Source organism: Nycticebus coucang, chromosome 22 (genome assembly GCF_027406575.1).
Source record: "Nycticebus coucang isolate mNycCou1 chromosome 22, mNycCou1.pri, whole genome shotgun sequence".
NCBI lineage: Eukaryota > Metazoa > Chordata > Mammalia > Primates > Lorisidae > Nycticebus > Nycticebus coucang.
This window is the reverse complement of record NC_069801.1, coordinates 5250650-5276585: the sequence shown is the minus strand read 5'-3', so window position 1 is coordinate 5276585 and position 25936 is coordinate 5250650. Positions and strand designations below refer to the sequence as shown.

Below are 25936 nucleotides of genomic sequence, written 5' to 3'. Positions count from 1 at the left end.
TGTTCTAACTTTGGTTTGTAATCCTGCATTTTTCTTTCTATGTAATTTAACAGATTAATGCATAAAAGAATTAGTTTATGTTTTAGGACACAGAATGTACATTAAAGATTCAATTTTGGGCTTGGTGTCCATAGCTCAGTGGTTACGATGCTGGACACATACACTAGGGCTGGTGGGTTCGAACCTGGCCTAGGCCTGCTAAACAACAATAACTACAACAACAACAAAATTGCTGGGCGTTGTGGTGGGCGCCTGTAGTCCCAGCTACTTGGGAGGCTGAGGCAAGAGAATCGCTTCAGCCCAAGAGTCTGAGGTTGTGGTGAGCTGTGACACCACAGCACTCTACTGAAGGTGACATAGTGAAATTCTGCCTCAAAAAACAAACAAAAAAAAAGAAAGATTTAATTCTGTAACATCAATAACTAAAAGGAGATGGGATGGAGCTCTATGGAACCAGTTTTGTATATTACTGAAGTTACACTGGTATAAATTCGAATTATAGTGATATGATGTTGGAATGTTGAATGAAATCTCCATGATTATCATACAGAAAATAGCTACAGGATATATAGAAAAGGCAATGATAAGGCAATAAAAGTATTTTACTTCAAAAAATCAACTAAAATCAAAAGACGGTAATGCAGCAAATAAGGGGAAAAAACTATAAGGCATATTGAAAAGAAGTAGCAAAATGATTTGAGTTAAGTCCTTCTTTACCAGTAATTACTTTAAATGTAAATGGTTAAATTCTCCAATTAAAAGACAGATTAGCTGAATGGATTTTAAAATGTACTATCCAAATCTATGCTGTTTGCAAAAATCTAGACACAAGTATGTCAAAAGGGAAAGGATGGGAAAGAATGACATAAAAATAGTAACCAAAAGAGAGCAGAGGTGTCTATGAATATGCCAGTAACAAAAAACCAAATAGTATATGATTCCACTCACAGGCACTACCAGGAGTCGAATTCGTAAGGACGGAAAGCGGAATGGTGGGTGCCAGGGTCAGAGGGGACAGGAGTTGGGTACGGAGTTTCACTTTTACTAGATGAACGGTTCTGGAGGTGCATGTGGTGATGGATGCAGGATGTAAATGTACTTAACGCCAGTCAAATGTACACTGGAAAGTAGCTAAGGAGGTACATTTTGTGATATGTACTATAAGCATATTACAGTAAAAGGAGTGTTATTAATTTTAACCAAAGGGGGTGGTGGGAAGTAATTTGTTTACTTTGTAAGCCTCAAACAATACTGGTTTGAATACCTAACTGTATTCTTTAGTTATAATTTATTTTTATTTTTATTTTTTTGAAGTTTTGGCCAGGGCTGGGTTTGAACCCACCACCTCCGGCATATGGGGCCAGGGCCCTACTCCTTTGAGCCACAGGCGCTGCCCTTTTGTTATAATTTTTAACCTGACTCTTCACTTTCACGCATCTTGATACTTGTGTGAATAAAGCTCTCATTACTAGTACAAGTGCCACAACCATCGCCACAGCTGCCCCCACTGCTGGTTGGCACCAAGGGTAAATCACAGCTTTACTGTTCTGGTTTTCACAAATGATCTCATCGGGAAGACCCCATAACAGCACAAAGACCACTTGGGTCCCAAGGAAGTTCCTGTGTAGTATGAACACTACCTTTGGGGTGAACCTCCACTTTGAATTTGTCTGTTCCAACACACAGGCGTACTTGAAATGCGTATCTCATATCACAGCACGTGTCCTTACTCTTTCTGTTCCCTTTACATCACTAGGACAGTTTCATGTCTTTACTCATTTTTGCCTCCAAACATTCCAACTGGTGGAAGAAAAAGAATCACTTGGAGGCAAGAAAGACTTTTATTCAAATCCAATGAACTGCATAGCCTTGTCCTGTTATTAATATCCGCACGAGCTTGTACTATTATTTAACATCTGTACAGCTCACTTTGTTGCTTACTGGTAAGGTGGGGAATACCTACCACAGAAGTAAACTGTGAGGGTTGAGATTTTCAGTGAACCACACAAGACTACTACCTGTATTAAGGCCCTGCCTGGCACCAAGCTGTCAGCGGTGATGTCTGCTTCTTGAGGGACAGTCTGGCTCTGAACCCAAGAATAGACCTTGGCCAGCTCCTCCTTTTGGCTGTGAGAAAACCGGGGCTGCTGCTGCCTCATTCTTTCCAGCTTTTCTAGGTCTTCTTTTAGTACAACTTCTTTAACCCTGAAAACAAGCAAACAAAAGCTTAACAGTCCTGAATAAGACACGGGGTTCTCCTCACGCCATCTATGAGCAGCACTTCTTTTAGGTTGGTAATACACTCTATGTATTTTATTAATATGTTACACATTAACAACCAATGGAATCATTTCTTTGTCAAGCTGGCGAAGTAGACCATTTTTCTTGGTAGAAATTAGGTTATGTTTGAATGAGGTGCACAGAAGGAAGATCTCCCTTGGCTCATCTTTTTTTCTTTTGTTTTAGTATGGGCAAAGGAAAGGTCTAACAGAAACATCCTTGCATTTATGAACCATACTAGAAAGCAGAGTCTCCTATGTTTTCTTTTCTCTCTATATATTTTTTGAGACAGAGTCTCACTCTGTTGTCCTGGGTAGAGGGCCAAGCGTCACAGCTCAACTCTTGGGCTTAAGTCAGTGGTTGTCAACCTGTGGGTCATGACCCACAGGAACTATATTAAAGGGCGGTGGCATTAGGAAGGTTGAGAACCACTGGCTTAAGTGATTCTCTTGCCTCAGACTCCCAAGTAGTTGGAACTACAGGCACCTGCCACAACACCTGGCTAATTTTTCTATTTTTGGTAGAGATGGGGGGTCTCGCTTTTGCTCAGGCTGGTCTCACACTCCTGAGCTCAGGCAATCCTCCTGCCTTGGCCTCCCAGAGTGCTGGGATTACAGAATGAGCCACCCTGCCTAGCCTCCTCTGTTTTCTTGCTTCACAACATGGACATTTGTTTAGTCTGGATCTGAACGTATGAGGCACTATCACTACAATCCTCATTTTAAAAAACCATCTGTCACTTCAAATGAATGAATTTGAAAATACATTTCTCTAGGGGTATGCATAAACCATTAAAAAATCCCTTTTTATCAAAAACACAAAAATATAAAAAGTGGGCCTTCCCAGGCAGTGCCTGTGGCTCAAAGGAGTAGGGCGCCAGTCCCATATGGTGGAGATGGCGGGTTCAAACCCAGCCCCGGTCAAAAACTACAAAAAAAATTTTTTAAAGGGGCCTTCCCACATGCTTCCTTACCTCTCAGGCACCTGATACGTCATGAAGATGCTCTCGGGTACTTGTCGTATCATTCTCCAGATGGGCTCTTCAGCTAAACTGGGAAAGGCTTCCCTTTTCCGTGAATCCTGAGATTGCTGCCCATTTGGGGATATTCCAGAAGAATAATCACTACTAGCAAAATAAATACTGCTGTCACTGCTTCCTATCAAAAATCAACAACAAATCATTAGGAAACACTTGTCAGAGAGCGACTTGCCAAACTGGCTCTCTTTCTTCAAAGACTCTGGCAGCCAGCTGATAGCTTTCCTCACCATACGGCCCTGCAGTTTTTCCCAGGTAACGTCATCCTCCCTGAGGACAGACTTCCAGTTCCTTGGTCTTCCCCACATCTCTTCCTTGCCTCCTGAGCCATCCATTCCCAAGGCCACACATTACTCCTTTACCATCACCCTTAACTGCTCCACCTCTAAAACCAAGCAACATCTCAGCTTCACCTTCTCATCTACTTGTTGAATTGTTTTGACTACAAATTCCTGGTGGCGCCTTGGTCTTTCAGTTCCCTCACTATTCATCGTTCAGTAACACACATGCAACACCTTAGACTTCTTCCAACTTTTCATAACTATCAAGATGTCAACTCCAAGAAAGCAGATTATTGATTTTGTTCTTTTTTTTTTTTTTTTTTTTGTAGAGACAGAGTCTCACTGTACCGCCCTCGGGTAGAGTGCCGTGGCGTCACACAGCTCACAGCAACCTCTAACTCTTGGGCTTACGCGATTCTCTTGCCTCAGCCTCCCGAGCAGCTGGGACTATAGGCGCCCGTCACAACGCCCGGCTATTTTTTTTTTTTGTTGCAGTTTGGCCGGGGCTGGGTTTGAACCCGCCACCCTCGGCATATGGGGCTGGCACCCTACTCACTGAGCCACAGGCGCCGCCCATTGATTTTGTTCTTACCTAAACCAAAATAGCCAAACACATAACAGAACACATCATTTCTACAGTAACTTCATCATCACCAACCTCCCAAGGCCTATCGCAATGCTGGGGAGATCCTGCTGCAGTTCTCTGGTCAGTGCACTAACTGACTGATTTCAACTTCTCTACTTCCTCCCTCGGTCTCACCTATTTTTCAAGGGAAAAAAAAAATAGTTCTTTGAAAGCAAGCTCACTATCTTCCTGACACTGAACGTACAGATGAATCGCACACCCCCCCACTCCTCCTGTGCTGACAGAGAATGCGCATCCCAAGGCCCAGCCCTCCCTGCTGCGGGCAGCGCAGCTCATTCCTTTCCTATCTTGCATTTGACAGTTTGAGCTCCTGCTCACTGACTTTGAAAGAATTAAAACATACAAGAAAACTTGTCTAACTTTTAAAAAGTAAGCATATGGGTAAGTAGTAAAAAATTATTTTTCCTTATAAAAAAAAAACTCTTTAAAATGTTACTATTTAAAAGAAAAAAGTAAGAATTTTTTTTTTTTTTTTTTTGAGATAAGAGTTTTACTTCATTGCCTTCAGTAGAGTGATATGGTGTCACAGCTCACAGCAACCTCAAACTCTTGGGCTCAAGCGATTCCCTTACCTCAGCCTCCCGAGTAGCTGGGAGTACGAGCGCCCGCCACAACGCTCGGCTACTTTTTTAGAGACAAGGTCTCGCTCTTGCTCAGGCTGGTCTCCAACCTGTGAGCTCAGCCAATCCACCCACCTCAGCTTCCCAAAGTGCCAGGATTACAGTAAGAAACTTAAAACTCTAAGTATAAAGACGAAGACAAGTTAAAATAAGAGGATTAAAAAAAAAAAAAAAACAAACACAAAAAATTGCGCCCAGCCAAGAATATATGTTAAAATGTATGACAGAAATACCATAGATGATATGGAGGGGAATGAAAACACTCGGTTTTAAGGTTCTAAAATGTAAAGTGATAAAAGTATAATATTTGAAGGTAAATTGTGTAAGTAAAAAATGTAAGTTGTAAATCTCCTACAACAACGAATTTTTAAAAAAGGCAAAATAAGAATAAAAAGAAGAGGTATGCCTAAGAAACTAATACTGGAGAGAATCTGAACTCATAAAAAAAGACACCCAAAAGGACAAGGAAAGGAGGAATAAAGAAAGGACAGATGGAAGATGGAGTTTAATTCAACCATACCCATAACCACACTGAAGGGCCCGAGTAAGCACTCCAGTTAACAAATTAACAGCAAGATGGAAGACGGAGTTTAACCCGACCATACCCATAACCACGTTGAACGGCCTGAGCAAGCACTCTAATTAAAAGGCAGAGATTGTCACATGGATGAAAAGCAACACTCATCTACATGCTAGTTACAAGAAACTTACCTTGAGTATAAAGGCAGAGACAAGATAAAATAAGAGGATGGGGAAAAAACCCATGTAAACACTAACTGAAACAGAGCTAGACGGAATATTCTGATATCAGACAAGTAGATTTCAAAGCAATGTATGTTTCATGTTAAAGGGATTCATCAAGAGGATATGGTCATCTTCAATGTGTATGCGTCTAACAAAAGAGCTTCAAAATACATAAAGCAAAACCTATTGAACTGAGTTATAATGAACATGGTTATATTAGCATAAACTTATTTTCAGACATTTCCCACATTTTAGAGTCTGTCACAATAAATGAAAAAACAGACAGAAAATCAGTTGGCTATAGAAGGCCAGATTAACATTACTAACCAATTTGATCTATTTTTTACATTTACAGAACAAATGACTCCCAGGAACAGAACACATATTCTTTTCAAGTGTACATACAACACTTATGTAGACGGATAAATAAATATAAATATAGTAAAATAAATTCTGGGCCATTGTGCAAAGTCTCAGCAAATTTAAAAGAAAATACAAGAAAGTCCAATGCATTTAAATTATGTATTAATAAAATAAAAATATCTGAAAAATCTCCAAATATTAGGAAATTAAACAACTTTCTAAATAACCCCAAGATCACAGAAGAAAACACAAGGGAAATTAGAAATAGTCAGGACTGAAAAAAAAATGAAAGCACAACCTATCAGGATTTGTGAGATGGAGCTAAACAGTGCTTACAACATTAGACTTTTATATTAGAGGGAAAAAAAGGTCTCAAATCAATGATCCAAGCTTCCACCAAAAGAAATGAGGAAAAGTATAATAAATTCAAAGTAAACAGAAAAGAGGAGGTAATAAAAATTAGAGCATATATAATAAAATACAAAAAAGGATGAAATATAAAACCAAAATACAATAGGAAAAAAACTCAGTGGAACTGAAAGTTGCTCCTTTGAAAAGTTATTAAAATTGATATACACATAGTCAGACTAATCAGGAAAAAATTATTAATATCAGCAATGACAAGAGACATTACTTATAGACCTTACAAACATTAAAAAGATAAGGGAGTATTATAAAAAACTTTATGCCAATAAAAACAAATTAGAAGAAACAGATAAATTCCTTAGAAGATACAAATTACCAGAGATCAATCAATAGCAACAGAGAACTCGAGGAGACATGTATCTATTAAAGAATTTAAATTTGTTAAAATCCTTCCCGCTGAGAAAACTTTAGGCCCATTCCGATTCACTGGCAAATGCTACCATACATATAAAAAAGTATCAATTAAATACAAACTCTTCCAGAAAATGGAAGGAGGAGGAACAGTTTTCAACATATCTTTTGAGGCCAGCATTACTATGATATCAAAACCAGACAAAATTACTGTAAGAAAAGAAAGCAATGGGCCAGTATTCCACACAACAGGTGTAATAATCTGTAACAAAATTATTAGGAAGAGAATCCAGCAACATATAAACAGGATAAAATAGCATGGCCAAAGGCAAAGTTAATTATTTAAAAATTAATGTAATTCACAATATTAACAGAATAAAGGAGAAAAATCAAATGATTACCTCAATATTATAGAAAAAGCACCTCAATAAACCAGCACTACAAAGTAAGCTCCTCCAACTGATAGAGGACATTCAAGGAAAACTTAACATTTCACATCACACCTAAGGATGAAATACTGGCTGCTTTCCCCTTAACACTCTGAACAAGGCAAGAGTGTCTGTTTTACTATTCAACACTGCACTGGGAGGCCCAGCCAGTTCCATAAGGCAAGACGAGAAAAGACACACAGATGCAAAAGGAAGAAGTAGAGCTGTATGTGCAGACAGCAGGACTGTAGGAAAGTCTTAAAGAATCTATACAGAGCCACTACAGTGAGCTAAACACGTCACCAAGACTGAGAAGAATTAAAGACCTACATAAACAAATACAAGAGTCAGTGTCATTAAGATTGTTCCCAGATTAAAAAAAAAAAAAAAGATTTTTCCCAGATTGATCTACAGACTTAACACAATTTCAATTAAAACATTAGCAAACTTTTTTGTAGAAACTGAGAAATGGATTCCCTAATCCATATGAACAAAGGACCTAGAACATTCAAAGTCATTTTGAAAAGAAGAATAAAGTTGAAGGACTTGCCGGATTTCAAGACTTACTTGAAGGCCATGTTACTCAAGAGTGTGGTATTAGCCTGCAGTTAGACACATGCATCAATGGAACAGAAGAGACTCAGAAACGGCCCCACACTTGATGCCCGACAATTAAGTTTGTGAGCTGAACTTGCTACAGCATGCTTACACCGGGCAACACTGTGCACACAACTCAGCAAGCACCCATAACCTTGGTGTATCAGTGTCTTGCAGCTGTGTCTGTGTGGATGTGCGGCGGTGTCTTGCTGAAGAGTTGTTCATTATTGTGTTTTAGTGCGCTATCTTAAGAATGTCGAAACTTAAATTAGAGCAATGGATGAATATTTGTAAATTTCTTGTTAAACCTGGCAAGAATGGAAATTAAGTCAGGGACACATTAGTCCCAGGTTATAAGGATAATGCCATGAATTAAATGGCAGTGTACAAACGGATTAAACATTTTTCTGAGGGGAGAGAAAGTGTCATTGATGGAGAGAAGTCAGGGTGGCCAGTAACCAGCAGAACTGATGAAAACATTGCAAAAACTTGTCAAATTGTGTTTCAAAATCCTCTACTGACTGTGAGAAGCACAGCAGACCAAGTGAACATAGAGAAACAGGAAAATCTTAACTGAAAATCTTGGCCAACAACTCATGGCTTTTGCATCATGACAATGCACCTGCTTACATGGCATTATATGTGAGAGAGTTTTTAGCTAGTAAACAACTGTATTGCAAACACCCTCCCTACTCACCTGATCTGGCCACCTGCAGAGGCTCTTTTCTTTACCCAAAGATAACAGAAATAGTGAAAGGAAGACATTTTGATGACATTCAGGGCATCAAGGGTAATACATGACAGCTTTGATGGCAATTCCAGAAAAAGAGTTAAAAATTGCTTTGAAGGATGGACCAGGCACTGGTGTCAGCGCACGGCTTCCTAAGGGGAGTAGTTTGAAGGGAAGTAGTTTGAAGATGCCACCGTAGTGATAATTTAGCAGTGAGGAATGTACCACCTTTTCTAGGATGAGTTGGTACTTGTCGACATTGTATACGACCAATTTATTTTCAACAAGTGCCAAGGTAATTCAATATGGGAAGGAGTAATCTTCTGAACAAATAGGGCAGGAACAATTGGACCTCTACAGGCAAAGAAAGCATATCACACTTACCCTATCCTACCTGTAAAATCAGCTCAAAACAGATCACAGACCTAAGCCATAAAAGCTAAACCTATACTACTCCCAAGAAAAAACAAAGTCTTAGTGACTTTTGGTTAGGCAAAGATTTCTTTAAAAGAACACAAAAAGCATGACATATACAAGAAAAAAGTAAGTTGTGCTACATTGAAATAAAAAGTTTTTCAACTCAAGCTTCAACAAAAGCAAATGTAACCAAAATATTTATACCCTTGCAATATTCTAAAATAAAAATAATTTAAAAAACCTTTTTTCTCTTCGAAAGACACTGTCAATGAAATGAAAAGGGAAACCACACAGTGAGGAAATTTTTGGAAAATTGGTATTTGATAAAAAATTTGTACTCAGAATATGTACAGAACTCTTAACTACTCAATTGGAAAACCAAAAACCAAATTAAAAAAGATGTGCAAGACATTTTTAACACACCACCAAAGATGACACATGTATGGCAGAGAAGTACCTAAGAAGACGCTCAACACCTCAGTCAACAGACACATGCTTAAGACCACAGTGAGATGTCTACACACACCACGGGACGGACCACGCTGAGATGCCAACGCACACCACAGGACTGGACCACACTGAGATGCCAACGCACACCACAGGACCGGACCACACTGAGATGCCATCACACCCCACGGGACTGGACCACACTGAGATGCCATCACACCCCACGGGACCGGACCACACTGAAATGTCTACACACACCACGGGACTGGACCACACTGAGATGCCACCACACACCACAGGACCGGACCACACTGAGATGCCATCACACACCACGGGATTGGACCACACTGAGATGCTACCACACACCACAGGACCGGACCACACTGAGATGCCACCACACACCACGGGAGCGGACCACACTGAGATGCCACCACACACCACGGGACCGGACCACACTGAGATGCCATCACACCCCATGGGACCGGACCACACTGAGATGCCACCACACCCCACGGGACCGGACCACACTGAGATGCCATCACACCCTACGGGACCGGACCACACTGAGATGCCATCACACCCCACGGGACCGGACCACACTGAGATGCCATCACACCCCACGGGACCGGACCACACTGAGATGCCATCACACCCCACGGGACCGGACCACACTGAGATGCCATCACACCCCACGGGACCGGACCACACTGAGATGCCATCACACCCCACGGGACCGGACCACACTGAGATGCCATCACACCCACGGGACCGGACCACACTGAGATGTCATCGCGCACCACGGGACCGGACCACACTGAGATGCCAACGCACCCCACGGGACCGGACCACACTGAGATGCCATCGCACACCACGGGACCGGACCACACTGAGATGTCATCGCACACCACGGGACCAGACCACACTGAGATGCCAACGCACCCCACGGACCGGACCACACTGAGATGTCATCGCACACCATGGGACCGGACCACACTGAGATGTCATCGCACACCACGGGACCGGACCACACTGAGATGCCAACACACCCCACGGGACCGGACCACACTGAGATGCCAGCGCACACCACGGGGCCGGACCACACTGAGATGCCAACGCACACCACGGGGCCGGACCACACTGAGATGCCAACGCACACCACGGGACCGGACCACACTGAGATGCCAACGCACACCACGGGACCGGACCACACTGAGATGCCAACCCACACCACGGGACCGGACCACACTGAGATGCCAACACACACCACGGGACCGGACCACACTGAGATGCCAACACACACCCTGGGACCGGACCACACTGAGATGCCATCACACACCCATGGGACTGGACCACACTGAGATGCCAACACACACCACGAGACTGGACCACACTGAGATGCCATCACACACCCACGGGACTGGACCACAGTGAGATACCATCACATAGCCATGGGACTGACTAGGATGTTTCAAACTGGAGCTCATACACAGCTGATGTACACGTAAAATGGCACAACCACTTTGTAGAACAGTCTTGACAGTTCCTAAGACGTTAACCACATGCTCACATGACCTGGTGATTCCATACCTAGGTATTTGCCGAAGGGAACTGAGACCATGTATCCCCAGAAAGACTCAAGGCAGCATTATTCCTAACAGCCCTGAACCAACACCCCTGACCAACAACTGGGGATGGCTGCCCGTACAATGTAATTCTGCTCAGCATGGAATGAAAAGGAACAAACTGCTGCCACGCTCAGTAGGGCAACTCGGCAGCATTATGCCGACAGGAGGATTCAGAAGAGACTGTGTACTGTCTGATTCAATTTATAAGAAGTCATAGAAAAGGCAAAACTCAGGAGGAGTGTCAGTGGTTGCCAGGAGCCAGAGGATCAGGGCAGGGACTGACTGTAAAAGGTCAAATAACTTTTTGGGGTGATGTTAGATGTTCTATATGGCGATTGTGGTGGAGGTTACACTAAGTTACACATCTACTGGAATTCTTGTTTTGTATACCTACAATTGGTTAATTTCATCGTATGCAAATACACCCTAGTAAAGCTTATAAAAAGAGAAAAAAACCTTTCCTTCTGTACCACTGCCTGGTGTTCACAGTGACAGCTCAAGATACAGTGACCAACCAGCAGTCGCTGGAAGAACTGGGAACCCAGGTACACTACCTGATGCTGCAGACCTTGCTCCAGACTGAGACTCCTTGGGAAGTGACAGTGGGGTCAGTTCACTGGCAGGAGGACAACTGTTCTTATTCACACTCTTGCCTGTAACATACTGCTAGAAAGTAAGGACACAAGAAAAGACACTTTAATTTTTTTTAAATATTATATATATATATATATATATTTTTTTTTTTTTTTTGTAGAGACAGTCTCACTTATCAGCCTAGGTAGAGTGCCGTGGGGTCACACAGCTCACAGCAACCTCCAACTCCTGGGCTTAGGCGATTCTCTCGCCTCAGCCTCCTGAGTAGTTGGGACTACAGGCGCCCGCCACAACGCCCAGCTATTTTTTTTGTTGTTGTTGCAGTTTTGCCGGAATCCGGGCCCAAACCTACCACACCTGGTATACAAGGCCAGTGTCCTACCCACTGAGCCACAGGCACCGCCCTAAGACACTTTAATTTTAACATCTCGAGCCCCATGTCACAAATACGGCACCTCCTTTATCTGTGGCTTTGCTTCTACAGTTTCTGTTACTCGCCATCAACTGCGGCCCAAAAATATTAAACAGAAAAGTCAGAAATATACAATTTGTAAGTTTTCAATTGAGCTCCATTCTGAGTAGCTGATGAAATCTCAAGCTGTCCTGTTCTGTCCGGCCTGGGATGGGAACTGCCCCGTTGTCCAGTGTCTCTACGCGGTGTGTGCCACCCCCCTGTGAGTCCCTCAGCAGCTGTGCTGCTCGTCACATCTGCCGCTGGGGAACCACAGTGCTTGTGTTCACGTCATCTTATCTGACAGTGGCCCCAAAGCATGAGAGCAGTGACGCTGGCAACTGGGATACGCCAAAGAGAAGCTGTAAAATGCTTCTTTTAAGTGAAAAGATGAAAGTTCTTGATTTAATAAGTGAAGAAAAAAAGTTTGTTGAAGTTGTTAAGATCTTTGGTGAGAACAAATCTTCTATCCATGAAATTGTGAACATCAGTATACGCAATGTTTTATTATAGTTGTTAATTTCTTATTATGCTTAATTTATAAATTCCACTTACTATAGGTATGCACGTATAGGAGAAAACATTCTGTATGCAGGCAGTCCCTGAGTTACAAACATCCAACTTATGTATAACTCACACTTAAGAACACAGGCTACTCTAGGTAATAGGTAAATGTACCCATTCCAACTTAACACACAATTTCAACTTAAGAACAAACTTATAGAACCCATCTCATTGATAACCTGGGGACTGCCTATATAGGGTTTGGTACTACCCACGGCTTCAGGCATCCACTGGGGGCCTTGGAAAGTATCCCCACGGATGAGTGGGGATCACTGTTAACTGGTAGATCTTCAACGTCACATCGTAAGCAGAACAGAATTTACATATATAGCTAGGAAGCAAAACCTTTCCAGCCTGTCCCCGTATGTGTGATCCAAGTTCCTATATAATGATACAGCTACTGCTGTTTTCTGAACACCTACTCCCTTCCAGGCACCACACAAGTGTGAGCTTTAATTTTCTTTGTCATTTGGCAAATATGTATCGACCACATTCTATGTTCCAAGCCCTGGTCCAAACATGAGGGGAGACAAAGCTCCCATTCTTCCCAAGAGTCCACTGCTTGGAGAGAATACCAGAAAATACTACATCATTCAGTCCTCAGCGAAAGCTATGAAGTAGTAAACATTTCATCTTTCTAAAAAGGAAACAAAAGCAAAAAAAAAAAGAAAACAGTTAAGTAACTTGTTTAACCCACCTAACTAGCGAAGAGAGCAGGGTTAGAACCTATCTCTTCACAGCACTGACTTGCTCACTGCGACCTGCTGCCTTGCCTCAGATTGTAACAAGGGCATTAATACCAAGCTTTCAAAAGTGAGCATGTTTTCCCAGTTTGAATCACCGGACTTGGAACATCTGTTAAAGAAGGGTATTACAACTTGGAGGGAAGACCAAAGAAAAAAAGGTATGTAAATAATCACACTCGTCTTGGACTCTATACTTAAATACAGTAATGTCAGTGTCCAAAGTTAACCTGGGCAAATAAATCCGAAGATGCCACTTCACATAAAGAGATGAAAAGTTAAAGGAAACTCATTGAAAAATGTGTGTTTTTGAAAATGACACATTTAAGTGTCAAACTATAAACTGGCTACTCTACTGATAATAAAAATGGCTCTACCACTCCCTTCACACACGCCTGTTACATACAACTGGGCATGAAAAAGTACCATCACCACATTCCTGTCATATCCATATGGCTTGTGCCATCTTGCCAGACCACAACTGCAGTTATAAGTAAAAAATATATATACGTATTTTGAGACAGAGTCTTGCTCTGTCACCCCAGGCAGATCATCCTTGCAATCTCAAACCCCTGGGCTCAAGCAATCTTCGTACTCAGCCACCTTAGTAGCTGGGACTGCAGGTGCCTGCCACAACACCTGGCTAATTTTTTCTATGTTAGTAGACCACTCTTGCTCAGTCTGGTCTCCAACTCCGGAGCTTAAGTAATCCTCTTGCCTCAGCCTCCTAGAGTGCTAAAATTGTAGGTGTGAGCCACCATGTCTGGCCAAGAAAATACTTCTGTAAGCAATGAACATATTTAAGTTTAATATCTAGGTATCAAATTTTACAAGGTGGAAGGAACCCAGAAAACTCGAAAGATAGCACTTTGGGGAAAACCTCGCAATGGATCTAAAGGCCAGAGCATAGAAGAGCCTTTAATTCCTACTTTTCAAATGGAGTCAGGTAGTATGTTTCATGTTCACGTAGAACAGGCTTATATAGTCTCAACTGCAACAGTAATGCAGATTACTCACTTAGGCTGTCAGTACTGAGCCCCAATGCACCTGCCTTACTTTTAATAAGGTATTTACGCTCTCATTTTTGTGCTGAAAAATTAGCATCACTTACATACTCAGGTTCTGGGCAAATATCCCTTTTCATGTGATCTGAAAATTCAGAAGATTTGGGCATTTCCTCCTGAAGTAAGTTCAGCTGTAGCGGTGAGCTGCTCCTTGAACTAATAAACGGGTGCCCTTCACCGTGAGTCTCCCACTGCTCCTCAACGCCAGTCTGGCTGGTGACTGAAGGTGCTGGTTCTGGGTGTGGAGGTGCTGCTGCTGTTGGGGGTGGTGTTTCAGAAGAATCTGTTGCTCCCAAGAATGGATACGGAAAGAGCGATGATGACGAGAGAGGACACACTGGGGGGCTGTGCAGGAAAATGGTCATGACAGTATCCAAGTAAGGAGGGGGGAAAGCTGGGAGAGGCTGCAGGCCCCTGGCCAAGGGTGGCTCAGGTGGATGGTCTAGTGCGGTGCCCACAGCTGCGTATCCTCTTCCCAGAGAGGTCACGGGCGGGAGGGGGAAAGCTGGGGTGAGGTAAGGGGCCTGGCTGGGAGTCATCACAGCAGACGGGAATGACAGGCCCAAAGGGTGTGGACAGGAGGCAGCAGGAGGGCACTGGGGCTGTGTGTGGCCAAGTGCTCCCCTGGCGTGGGGACCGGAGCCGGCATCAGAGCTGCTGCTGGCCGAGGGTGCCGGCATCATCTTGCCTTTGCGCTTCCCTTTCTTGCAACCAGCTGATCTTGTCTGCTTAGAAGTAGAATCTCCTGAAAGGATAAACATGGAGGCAGATTATGGAAAATTAAACTCGAAAAAGAAGAGAACGATGCCATTTATAGGTACTTATAAGCAGATCACACAGGAATATGCCTTTGCCAACCCTACCAGGATGGCACAAAGTAGCTCCAAACAGATGAACAAAATTCTAGATGAAAATGGTTGCTATAAAATAAACTTTCCCCAGTATTTCTCCATTTCTTAGAAAAAGCAGCTACTCAGACCCAGGATCCTAGATAAGTTATTGATGTAAACGGATTTATTTTGGCTTCTCTCAGTTTCTTACAAGCAAAACTGCTGCTCTCCACTCACCTTCCAGGACCTGCATACGTAATCTTACTGGCATGGATTTTTAAGAATGTTATGTACCTGGAACATAAGAATATTTAGCTTTGTTTCTGCTTTCCTGCTGAAGATAGGAGCTATAGGGTGATGACAGGATCCTCTCCCGGAATTTATCAACGTAATTCTGTTCTTCCTTCTGCGTGTGGGCTGACAGCACAGCCTTTGTGAGCCCTATGGGTTTGAACTCTTCCGAGGTCAAAGGGACTGGCTGTGTGTTTAGAGTCCAGGGCTCACAAGTCAAGGTAGCGTCTCCTGCTGAGGTGGAAGGAGACATATTTAATTTTACCTTCAATCAATTTTTTGTACTTGTTTATTTTTACTTTTTGGATTACCTTTCAGTAAATTTTTACAAATATTATTACAACTGCTGGAGTATAAAAAAATTTCATCAGCTTAGCATAGTAATTCTTATTTTCTATCTTTACTTATATTCTTTGTATAAATAAATGTACATACATTTTATAGTTGTAATAAACAATACACATACATTTAAATTTTGCTTTTGTTTTAAACATTTTTTCTCTCACTGAATTCACAATTTTTATTTTTGAATTTAAAGAGGTAATACATTCATATGATTCAAAAATGAAGAAGTATTGAAAAGCTGTTTAGTAAATTCTCCCAGTCCCTGTCCACCATCTGCCTAGCCCTTACTCATTCTTCCTCCAAGTAACCCTTCCTTTTATACATCCTGCTGGCTCCTTCAAGTCTGCGCAAACAAGCCTTATGGGTTCGTATCTTCCTCCCTGACCCCACTGCTGCTCAAAAGGCACATGTGTGTATTAGGCTGCAGCTTACTTTTTCACTTCCTATCTGCTGGAGAACTTTATCAGTACACAGATAGTTGTCTCACACTTGTACACTGCATGGGGTTCCATTTTATGTGTATAACACTTTTTATAGTAATCATCTGTGGATGGACTTTGGACTCCTTCTACCTGGGGTTTTCCTTGATCTTTTTTGCTAGCTTCCTAAATTGGAACCTTAGATCACTGATTTGAGACATTCCTTAGCATTCAAAGCTATTAATTTCCTTATAAGCTGTTTTTTAGCTGCATCCCACAAATTTCATTATACTTTTTCATAATCATTCATTTTGAAATACTTCCTAAATTCCCTTTGTGATTTCTTTTGTATGGATTATTTAGAAATGTATTATTTAATTTTCTAAAGATTAAGGTTTATATATCTTATTATTGATTTTAATTCACTCTAGCTGACAGTAGTTAACATATCACCAATTCTTTTACAGTAGAGACTTTTTTTGCAGCCCAACATGTTTTATATCACAGTGGACATACTGTGTGTACCTGAAAGGAAGGTGTGTAATGCAGTTATTAAGTGTCAAGTTCTCTAAATGTCAACTAGGTCCAGGTAGCTAGGAAGTGTTTTTCAGGTCATTTCTTTCTTATTTTTTGCCTAGATGTTTCATTAACTGTAGACACAGGTGTAAAAATCTTTCAACTATAATTATGGAAAGTCTATCTCTCTTTAACGTTTTCCATTTTTGCTTTTTATCTTTCAGAGCTGTTATTAGTGAATACACATGACTACTATATGCCTTTCTGATGAAGTGACTGTCTTATCATTACAAAACGACCCTGTTTTTATATTTTATATAAGACACATCTGAAACACAATATGCATGATGGCTGGACACTTTCCGTACAGCCCTCGCATATTAGCACAGAAACTGCAGCCTTCTCAGCTTGTAGCCTGAACAGTGTGTCTACTCTCATGCTCGCTGTAAATTTAAACTGTACTTTTCAGACAGCATATAGTTGGGTCTTGACTTTTTTAACCTGTTCTGACAACTTTTGCCTTTTAATTACAGTGTTTAGTCCACTTTATGTCATTATTGATACAGCTGGATTTAGAGCTATCATTTTCTGGTTTGGTTCCCATTTCTTGCTGTTAATCTCTTCTTCCTTTCCTGCCCTTCTTTTGGAGTATTTTTATAAATCTCAATTTATCAATTTTCTTTTTAGTTAATTTTGTATTCTTACATTCTACTTTATTGAGACTCTGCTGTAAGTTCAAAATATCCATAACGAAAACAGCTCCTGGAGTCATTCCTATCCTGCTCACGCGCTCTGTGACTCTGGACCATTAATTATGTCATCTGTTTGTGCCTTAATTATCCTGTATACAATAAAGTGGAGACAACTCGCAAGAAAATGCCTTTGTGATCATGGTCCTCCGACTCCAAGTTAAAGCCAGGCGGTGTGAATATGGACTTTCCAGAAAGCAGAAGATAAAGGTACTACACAGCTTAGGAGTATCTGGGCTTTGATTCTGCTTTTTGTCCTTGGAATATGCCTTGCAGATGCTGACTGATTTAATATCAGGAGAAACTATTATCAGTGAATACTTCCCGAAGCATATAGATTTCAGCAAAAATTCATTCAAACTTAATATAAGATCAAAGTATAAAAAGTGCAGCAGGCCGGGCACAGTGGCTCATGCCTGTAATTATAACATTCTGGGAGGCCAAGATGGAAAAATCCCTTGAGCTCCAGAGTTTGAGATCAGCCTGAGCAACGAGACTCAATTTTTACTAAAAATAAAAAATCTAGCTGGGTGCAGTGGTGCACACTTGCAGTCCCAACTACTTAGAAGGCTGAGGCAGGAGGATCACTTGAGCCCAGGAATTTGAGGTTGCCGTGAGCTAGGCTGACGCCATGGTACTCTAGTTGGGGCGACGTAGGAAGACTCCTGTCAAAAAACAAAACAAAACAACAAAAAACCCACTGTGGCATCCTCAGAAAAAGAGCTTTTCATACTGGGTGAGACCCTCTCCATTGGCTGTATCATGGACAGTTATATGCTCACACAGGATTCCAAAGTGTTAAGAAAATGTACACTAAAAAAATGTGTATATATGCTCCTGTCCTGAGGGGCTAGCTCAGTTCCAAATAAATGCTATCTTTTGCTATTTAGAAACATAATCTAATCTCACAACAGCTGTGTCTCTGTTCTTTCCCCACCAACCCATAGCTCTCCATGTCAGTACCACATCTCATGGAGTTATGGGGAGTGAATGCCTGCCAAGAGCCAAGAATGGGAAGTGGGACGCAGAAACAGCTCCACACAGTAAGCTACCGTGTCACCAAGGGCCAGCAAAGATAAAGCACAGATCATCTGAAAACGTAATTTATCACGTTTCTCACCATTTCTTCATCTACCAATTTGTAGATGAACCAAAGAAATGACAAAATGGATAGGAGGCAGTGAAAAGGAATTTTTTAAAAAGGCATTAGATTAATTTACCAAGTAATTATGCTATCAAACAAAGTTTAAAAAGTACTCTTTTCATTGTTATCAGACTAGCACAAAAATGTAAATGTACATGTGACTGATTCAGTCAACATAGTTGAAATGCAGAAGAAATGAACATCTTTTTTAAGGTCCTAACAAAGTAACCTAACCCAGCCCCATCAATGACTGCATTAACAAAGGCTCACGCTAACTGAGGGCTTACCACTGTGCACCTGCCAGTACCTTCTAAGTGCTCTGCAAAAGATGTCCCTGACAGATAATCTAAGAGAAATATAGCTCAAAATATGTAACCAGCACAAGCCTAAAAACATTCCCCCAAATACTTTAATTGAATTAAAGAAAGGCATAAATATTTATAATGTATTTAGTTACAATTAAGCATATGTAAGTATTAATGATTTTTGCATCTAAGGTTGACTATGCTTCCCGAGTGGCAGGTAAACATATACCTGGCTCTGTGGGTGGGACGTGAACCATGGTGCTGCTGTAACTACACTGGCTTATGCCTGACCCCAAGCTCAGTGCCGCAGTGGACAAGGTCCGTGGGACTCCTCCTTCAGCATCTGTGGACCATTCATTTGTTGGCATTTCTGATTTAGGTACAGCTGGGATCTGAGAAACAGCTGGTGATATAAGAGAAACCGACAGTCAGAACCAAAATTCCCATTAGGAAATTTATATAAAAGACCCAAACAGTTCACAGTTTATAAGTGACAAATTAAAGTCTACTGGCTATTAAAAAGTAATACAGGACGGCGCCTGTGGCTCAGTGAGTAAGGCGCCGGCCCCATATGCCAAGGGTGGCAGGTTCAAACCCAGCCCCGGCCAAACTGCAATAAAAAAAATAGCTGGGTGTTGTGGCGGGTGCCTGTAGTCCCAGCTGCTCGGGAGGCTGAGGCAAGAGAATCGCGTAATCCCAAGAGTTAAGAGGTTGGTGGTGAGCCGTGTGACGCCATGGCACTCTACCCGAGGGCGGTACACTGAGACTCTGTCTCCACAAAAAAAAAAAAAAAAAACAAAGAAGTAATACAGGCTGCTCCGGGACACACAATCTGCACCCTCCTGGACCTCCGGAAGAGCTGTGCCAGACCCATGATTGGCACCCTCCTGGACCTCCCGAAGAGCTGTGCCAGACCCGTGATCGGCACCCACCCAGACCTCCAGAAGAGCCGCGCTGGGACCCGCTACCCCGCCCGCCAGGCCTCCCCACACCCTGACCAGGAACTCAAGGAGCTGCGCAACCCCGCATCCTCCCTCCTGTACCCTCCCTGCCTCCACACCGGCCCACTCGTCAGGCCGTGTGCCCTCCGGAGCCCTCCCTGCCTCTGCATGGAGCCCTTTTCCTGGCCAGAGACCGCTAAAGCCTTGGGCCCTCTGTGCCAGTCACTGGGTGCCAGGCACTCCCAGAACTGTGTGCACCATTCCCCGCCCTGTTGCTGGATCTGGGGGTTTCACACTCAGGAGCTGCTCCCACAACCAGAACTCCCTGGCTGGGGCAGCCCCAGAAGAACTACACAGGGTCATTCCCTACAAAGATCTAGCAACAACAGAGTGATCCCCCTGGGGTCTAATCTCAGAGAGACACCACCCCAACTCTGAGGACGGCCAGAGGCAATGGTGAAAAACAATCATGAGACGAAATCAAAGGAAAAACTTTGGCAATCTGAATAATCAGAGTAGATCAACTCCCCCAAGGAACAACGGGGCAGACACAGCACAAGATCCCATGCACGGACAAATAGCTGAGATATCAGAAATCGAATTCAGAATCTGGATATCAAATAAGATCAAATTAGAATTCCAAGCAGTAACCCAAAAGATGTCTCAAGAATTCAACGAATTCAAAGACCAAATGACCAAAGATTTTGACACACTGAGACAAGAAGTTGCAGCCCTCAAAGATCTGAGAAACAGCAGAATCCCTCAGTAACAGAATGGAGCAAGCAGAAGAAAGGATTTCTGACATCGAAGACAAAGCTTTTGAATGCTCCCAAACTCTCAACGAGGAAGAGAAATGGAGGGCAAAAACAGATTGCTCTCTCAGAGAGCTCTGGGATAATTCTAAGAAAACCAATATTTGTCTTATAGGGATCCCTGAAAGCGATGAAGTGGCTTCACAAGGCACAGAATCTCTTCTCCATGAGATTATGAAAGAGAACTTTCCAGACATGCCAAGAGATTCTGATATTCAGACAGCTGACAGTTTCAGAACTCCAGCACGACTCAACCCAAATAAGACATCCCTCAGACACATCATAACCAATTTCACTATAGTTAATATGGAGAATATTCTGAAAGCAGCCAGACGAAAGAAAACCATCACCTACAAGGGGAAGAATATTAGAATAACTGCAGATCTCTCTGCTGAAACCTTTAAAGCTAGAAGAGGATGGGCATTAACTTTTAATGTCCTAAAACAAAATAACTTTCAACTCAGGATCCTGTACCCAGCTAAATTGAGTTTCATTTATGATGGAGAAATTAAATACTTTAATGACATTCACATGTTGAAGAAATCTGCCACAAGTAAACCAGCTCTCCAGGATATTCTCAAACCCATCCTCCATAAAGACCAGCATAATCCTCCACCACAAAAGTAAACCCACCCAGAAAATTTTGATCAAATTCCAACTTTCATAGTTGCAAAAGGATTAAAAATGTCCACCAGACTCTCAAAAGTCTTATCAATATTCTCAATTAATGTGAATGGTTTAAATTGTCCTCTAAAGAGGCACAGGTTGGCTGACTGGATACAAAAACTGAAGCCAGATATCTGCTGTATACAAGAATTGCATCTTACATTAAAAGACAAATATAGACTCAAGGTGAAGGGATGGATGGTCATCTACACTCCAGGCAAATGGAAAGCAAAAAAAAGCAGGCTTTGCAATCCTATTCACAGATACAATAGGCTTTAAACCAACCAAAATAAGGAAGGATAAGGATGGACACTTCATATTTGTTAAAGGTAATACTCAATATGCTGAGATTTCAATTATTAATATTTATGCACCCAAACAGAGTGCACCTCAATTTATAAGAGAAACTCTAACAGACATGAGCAACTTGATTTCCTCTAGTTCCATAGTAGTTAGAGATTTTAACACCCCTTTAGCAGTGCTGGATAGATCCTCCAAAAAGAAGCTAAGCAAAGAAATCTTAGATTTAAACTTAATCATTCAACATCTGGACTTAACAGACATCTACAGAACATTTCATCCCAACAAAACTGAATACACATTCTTCTCCTCAGACCACGGAACATACTCCAAAATCAACCACATCCTAGGCCACAAATCTAGCCTCAGCAAATTTAAAAAAATAAAAATTATTCCTTGCATCTTTTCAGATCATCATGGAACAAAAGTTGAACTCAATAACAACAGGAACCTGCATACCCCTACAAGAACATGGAAACTAAATAACCTTATGCTGAAGGATAGATGGGGTATAGACGAGATTAAGAAGGAAATCACCAGATTTTTGGAACAAAACAACAATCAAGAGACGAATTATCAGAACCTCTAGGATACTGCAAAGGCAGTCCCAAAAGGGAAATTTATAGCACTGCAAGCCTTCCTCAAGAAAACAGAAAGAGAGGAAGTTAATAACTTTATGGGACATCTCAAGCAACTGGAGAAGGAAGAACACTCCAACCCCAAACCCAGGAGAAGAAAAGAAATAACCAAAATCAGAGCAGAATTAAATGAAATTGAAAATAAAAGAATTTTCATGTGGATTAATTTGAGTTCTCTATAGATCCTAGTTATCAAGCTTTTGTCTGATTGAAAATATGCAAATATCCTTTCCCATTGTGTAGGTTGTCTCTTTGCTTTGGTTATTGTCTCCTTAGCTGTAAAGAAGCTTTTCAGTTTAATGAAGTCCCATTTGTTTATTTTTGTTGTTGTTGCAACTGCCATGGCAGTCTTCTTCATGAAGCCTTTCCCCAGGCCAGTATCTTCCAGTGTTTTTCCTATGCTTTCTTGGAGGATTTTTATTGTTTCATGCCTTAAATTTAAGTCCTTTATCCATCTTGAATCAATTTTTGTGAGTGGGGAAAGGTGTGGGTCCAGTTTCAGTCTTTTACATGTAGACATCCAGTTCTCCCAACACCATTTATTGAATAGGAAGTTTTTCCCCCAAGGTATGTTCTTGTTTGGTTTACCGAAGATTAGGTGGTTATGTTAGTTTCACTTCTTGGTTTTCAATTCATAGATTCCAAGTGTCTATGTCTCTGTTTTTGTGCCAGTACCATGCTGTCTTGACCACTATGGCTTTGTAGTACAGACTAAAATCTGGTATGCTGATGCCCCCAGCTTTATTTTTATTACTAAGAACTGCCTTAGCTATACGGAGTTTTTTCCGGTTCCATACAAAACACAGAATCATTTTTTCTGATGTTGGTATTTTGATAGGAATGGCATTGAATAGGTAGATTGCTTTGGGAAGTACAGACATTTTAACAATGTTGATTCTTCCCGTCCATGAGCATTGGTATGTTCTTCCATTTGTTAATATCCTCTGCTATTTCCTTTCTGAGGATTTCATAGTTCTCTTTATAGAGGTCCTTCACCTCCTTCGTTAGGCATATTCCTAGGTATTTCATTTTCTTTGAGACTATGGTGAAGGGAGTTGTGTCCTTAATTAGCTTCTCATCTTGACTGTTATTGGTGTATACAAAGGCTACTGACTTGTGGACATTGATTTTATATCCTGAAACATTACTGTATTTTTTGATGACTTCTAGGAGTCTTGTGGTTGAGTCTTTGGGGTTTTCTAAGCATAAGATTATGTCGTCAGCAAAGAGGGAGAGTTTGACCTCCTCTGCTCCCATTTGGATTCCCTTTATTTCCTTGTCTTGCCTAATTGTATTGGCTAGAACTTCCAGCACTATGTTGAATAGTAAAGGTGATAGAGGACAACCTTGCCTGGTTCCAGTTCTAAGAGGAAAAGCTTTCAGTTTTACTCCATTCAGTAAAATATTGGCTGTGGGTTTGTCATAGATAGCTTCAATCAGTTTTAGAAATATGCCACCTATGCCTATACTCCTCAGTGTTCTAATTAGAAAAGGATGCTGGATTTTATCAAATGCTTTTTCTGCATCTATTGAGAGGATCATGTGATCTTTATATTTGCCTCTGTTAATGTGGATAATGTTTATGGACTTGCGTATGTTAAACCAGCCTTCCATCCCTGGGATGAAGCCTACTTGATCATGATGAATGACTTTTTTGATGATAAGCTGTAATCCATTGGCTAGGATTTTGTTGAGAATTTTTGCATCTATATTCATGAGTGTGATTGGTCTGAAATTCTCCTTTTTGTTTGGGTCTTTTCCTGGTTTTGGTATCAGGGTGATGTTTGCTTCATAGAATGTGTTGGGGAAGATTCCTTCTTCCTCAATTTTTTGGAATAATTTCTGCAGTACAGGAATAAGCTCTTCCTTGAAGGTTTGATAGAATTCTGGAGTGAAGCCATCTGGACCAGGGCATTTTTTGGTTGGAATATTTTTTATTGTTTCTTTGATCTCAGTGCTTGAAATTGGTCTGTTCAGGAGCTCTATTTCTTCCTGGCTGAGTCTAGGGAGAGGGTGTGATTCCAAATATTTATCCATTTCCTTCACATTGTCAAATTTCTGGGCATAGAGTTTCTGGTAGTATTCAGAGATGATCTCTTGTATCTCTGTGGGATCAGTTGTTACTTCCCCTTTATCATTTCTGATTGAAGTTACTAGAGATTTTACTTTTCTATTCCTCATTAGTCTGGCCAATGGTTTATCTATTTTATTTATTTTTTCAAAAAACCAACTCCTTGTTTCATTAATTTTCTGAATGATTCTTTTGTTTTCAATTTCATTGATCTCTGATTTGATTTTGGATATTTCTTTTCTTCTACTGAGTTTAGGCTTAGATTGTTCTTCTTTTTCCAATTCCATAAGATCTCTTATGAGATTGTTGATGCGCTCTCTTTCTGTTTTTTGAATGTAGGCATCTAAAGTGATGAATTTTCCTCTCAAAACTGCTTTTGCAGTATCCCACAGGTTTTGGTAGCTTGTGTCTTCATTGTTGTTATGCTCAAGGAAGTTAATGATTTCCTGTTTTATTTCTTCCTGCACCCATCTGTTATTCAACAGAAGATTGTTTAATTTCCATGCCTTTGGGTGGGGTCGAGCATTTTTGTTAGAGTTGAGTTCCACCTTTAGTGCCTTATGGTCTGAGAAGACACAAGGTAAAATTTCAATTCTTTTGATTCTGTTGATATTTGTTTTGTGTCCCAGGATATGATCAATTTTGGAGAATGTTCCATGGGGTGATGAGAAGAATGTATAGTCTTTATCTTTGAGATAGAATGTTCTATATGCGTCTATCAAGCACAGTTGTTCTAGGGTCTCATTTAAATCTCTTATATCTTTGTTTAATTTCTGTTTAGAGGATCTGTCCAGCTCTGTAAGAGGAGTGTTAAAGTTCCTGTTATTATGGTATTATCAGATATCATATTGCTCAGACTGAGTAAGGTCTGTTTCAAGAATCTGGGAGCATTTAAATTGGGTGCATAAATATTTAGAATTGAAACGTCTTCTTGTTGTATTTTTCCCTTGACCAATATAAAGTGACCATCTTTGTCTTTTTTGACTTTAGTTGCTTTAAATCCACATGTATCTGAAAATAAGATTGCAACGTTCTCTTTTCTTCTGAATTCCATTTGCCTGAAAAATTGTCTTCCAACCCTTGACTCGGAGCTTGAATTTGAAAAAAAGCCAACAATCCCATATATCAATGTGCAAGAGACATGAATAGAACCTTCTCTAAAGATGACAGACGAATGGCTAACAAACACATGAAAAAATGTTCCTCATCTCTATATATTAAGAGAAATGCAAATCAAAACAACCCTGAGATATCATCTAACCCCAGTGAGAATGGCCCACATTACAAAATCTCAAAACTGCAGATGCTGGCGTGGATGTGGAGAGAAGGGAACACTTTTACACTGCTGATGGGACTGCAAACTAGTACAACCTTTCTGGAAGGAAGTATGGAGAAACCTCAAAGCACTCAAGCTAGACCTCCCATTTGATCCTGCAATCCCATTACTGGGCATCTATCCAGAAGGAAAAAAATCCTTTTATCATAAGGACACTTGTACTAGA

The 25936-nt window shown here is 41.2% G+C and overlaps 1 protein-coding gene across 6 annotated transcripts in view; it reads right to left on the bottom strand.

The window, feature by feature from the left end:
- PER3 (period circadian regulator 3) overlaps positions 1-25936 on the bottom strand; it is a 62314-nt gene that overhangs the window by 5411 nt on the left and 30967 nt on the right. For 3 of the 6 annotated variants that reach the window (XM_053575053.1, XM_053575049.1, XM_053575052.1), the window contains 6 exons: positions 19236-19409; positions 15532-15762; positions 14455-15152; positions 11546-11657; positions 3254-3437; positions 2019-2205 (listed from right to left, as the gene is read on the bottom strand). In XM_053575053.1, coding sequence (XP_053431028.1) covers positions 2019-2205; positions 3254-3437; positions 11546-11657; positions 14455-15152; positions 15532-15762; positions 19236-19409 — 1586 coding nt within the window. Of the gene's footprint in view, positions 1-2018; positions 2206-3253; positions 3438-11545; positions 11658-11762; positions 13238-14454; positions 15153-15531; positions 15763-19235; positions 19410-25936 lie in introns of those variants that run through there. The other 3 variants (XM_053575050.1, XM_053575051.1, XM_053575054.1) reach the window with 3 other exon arrangements.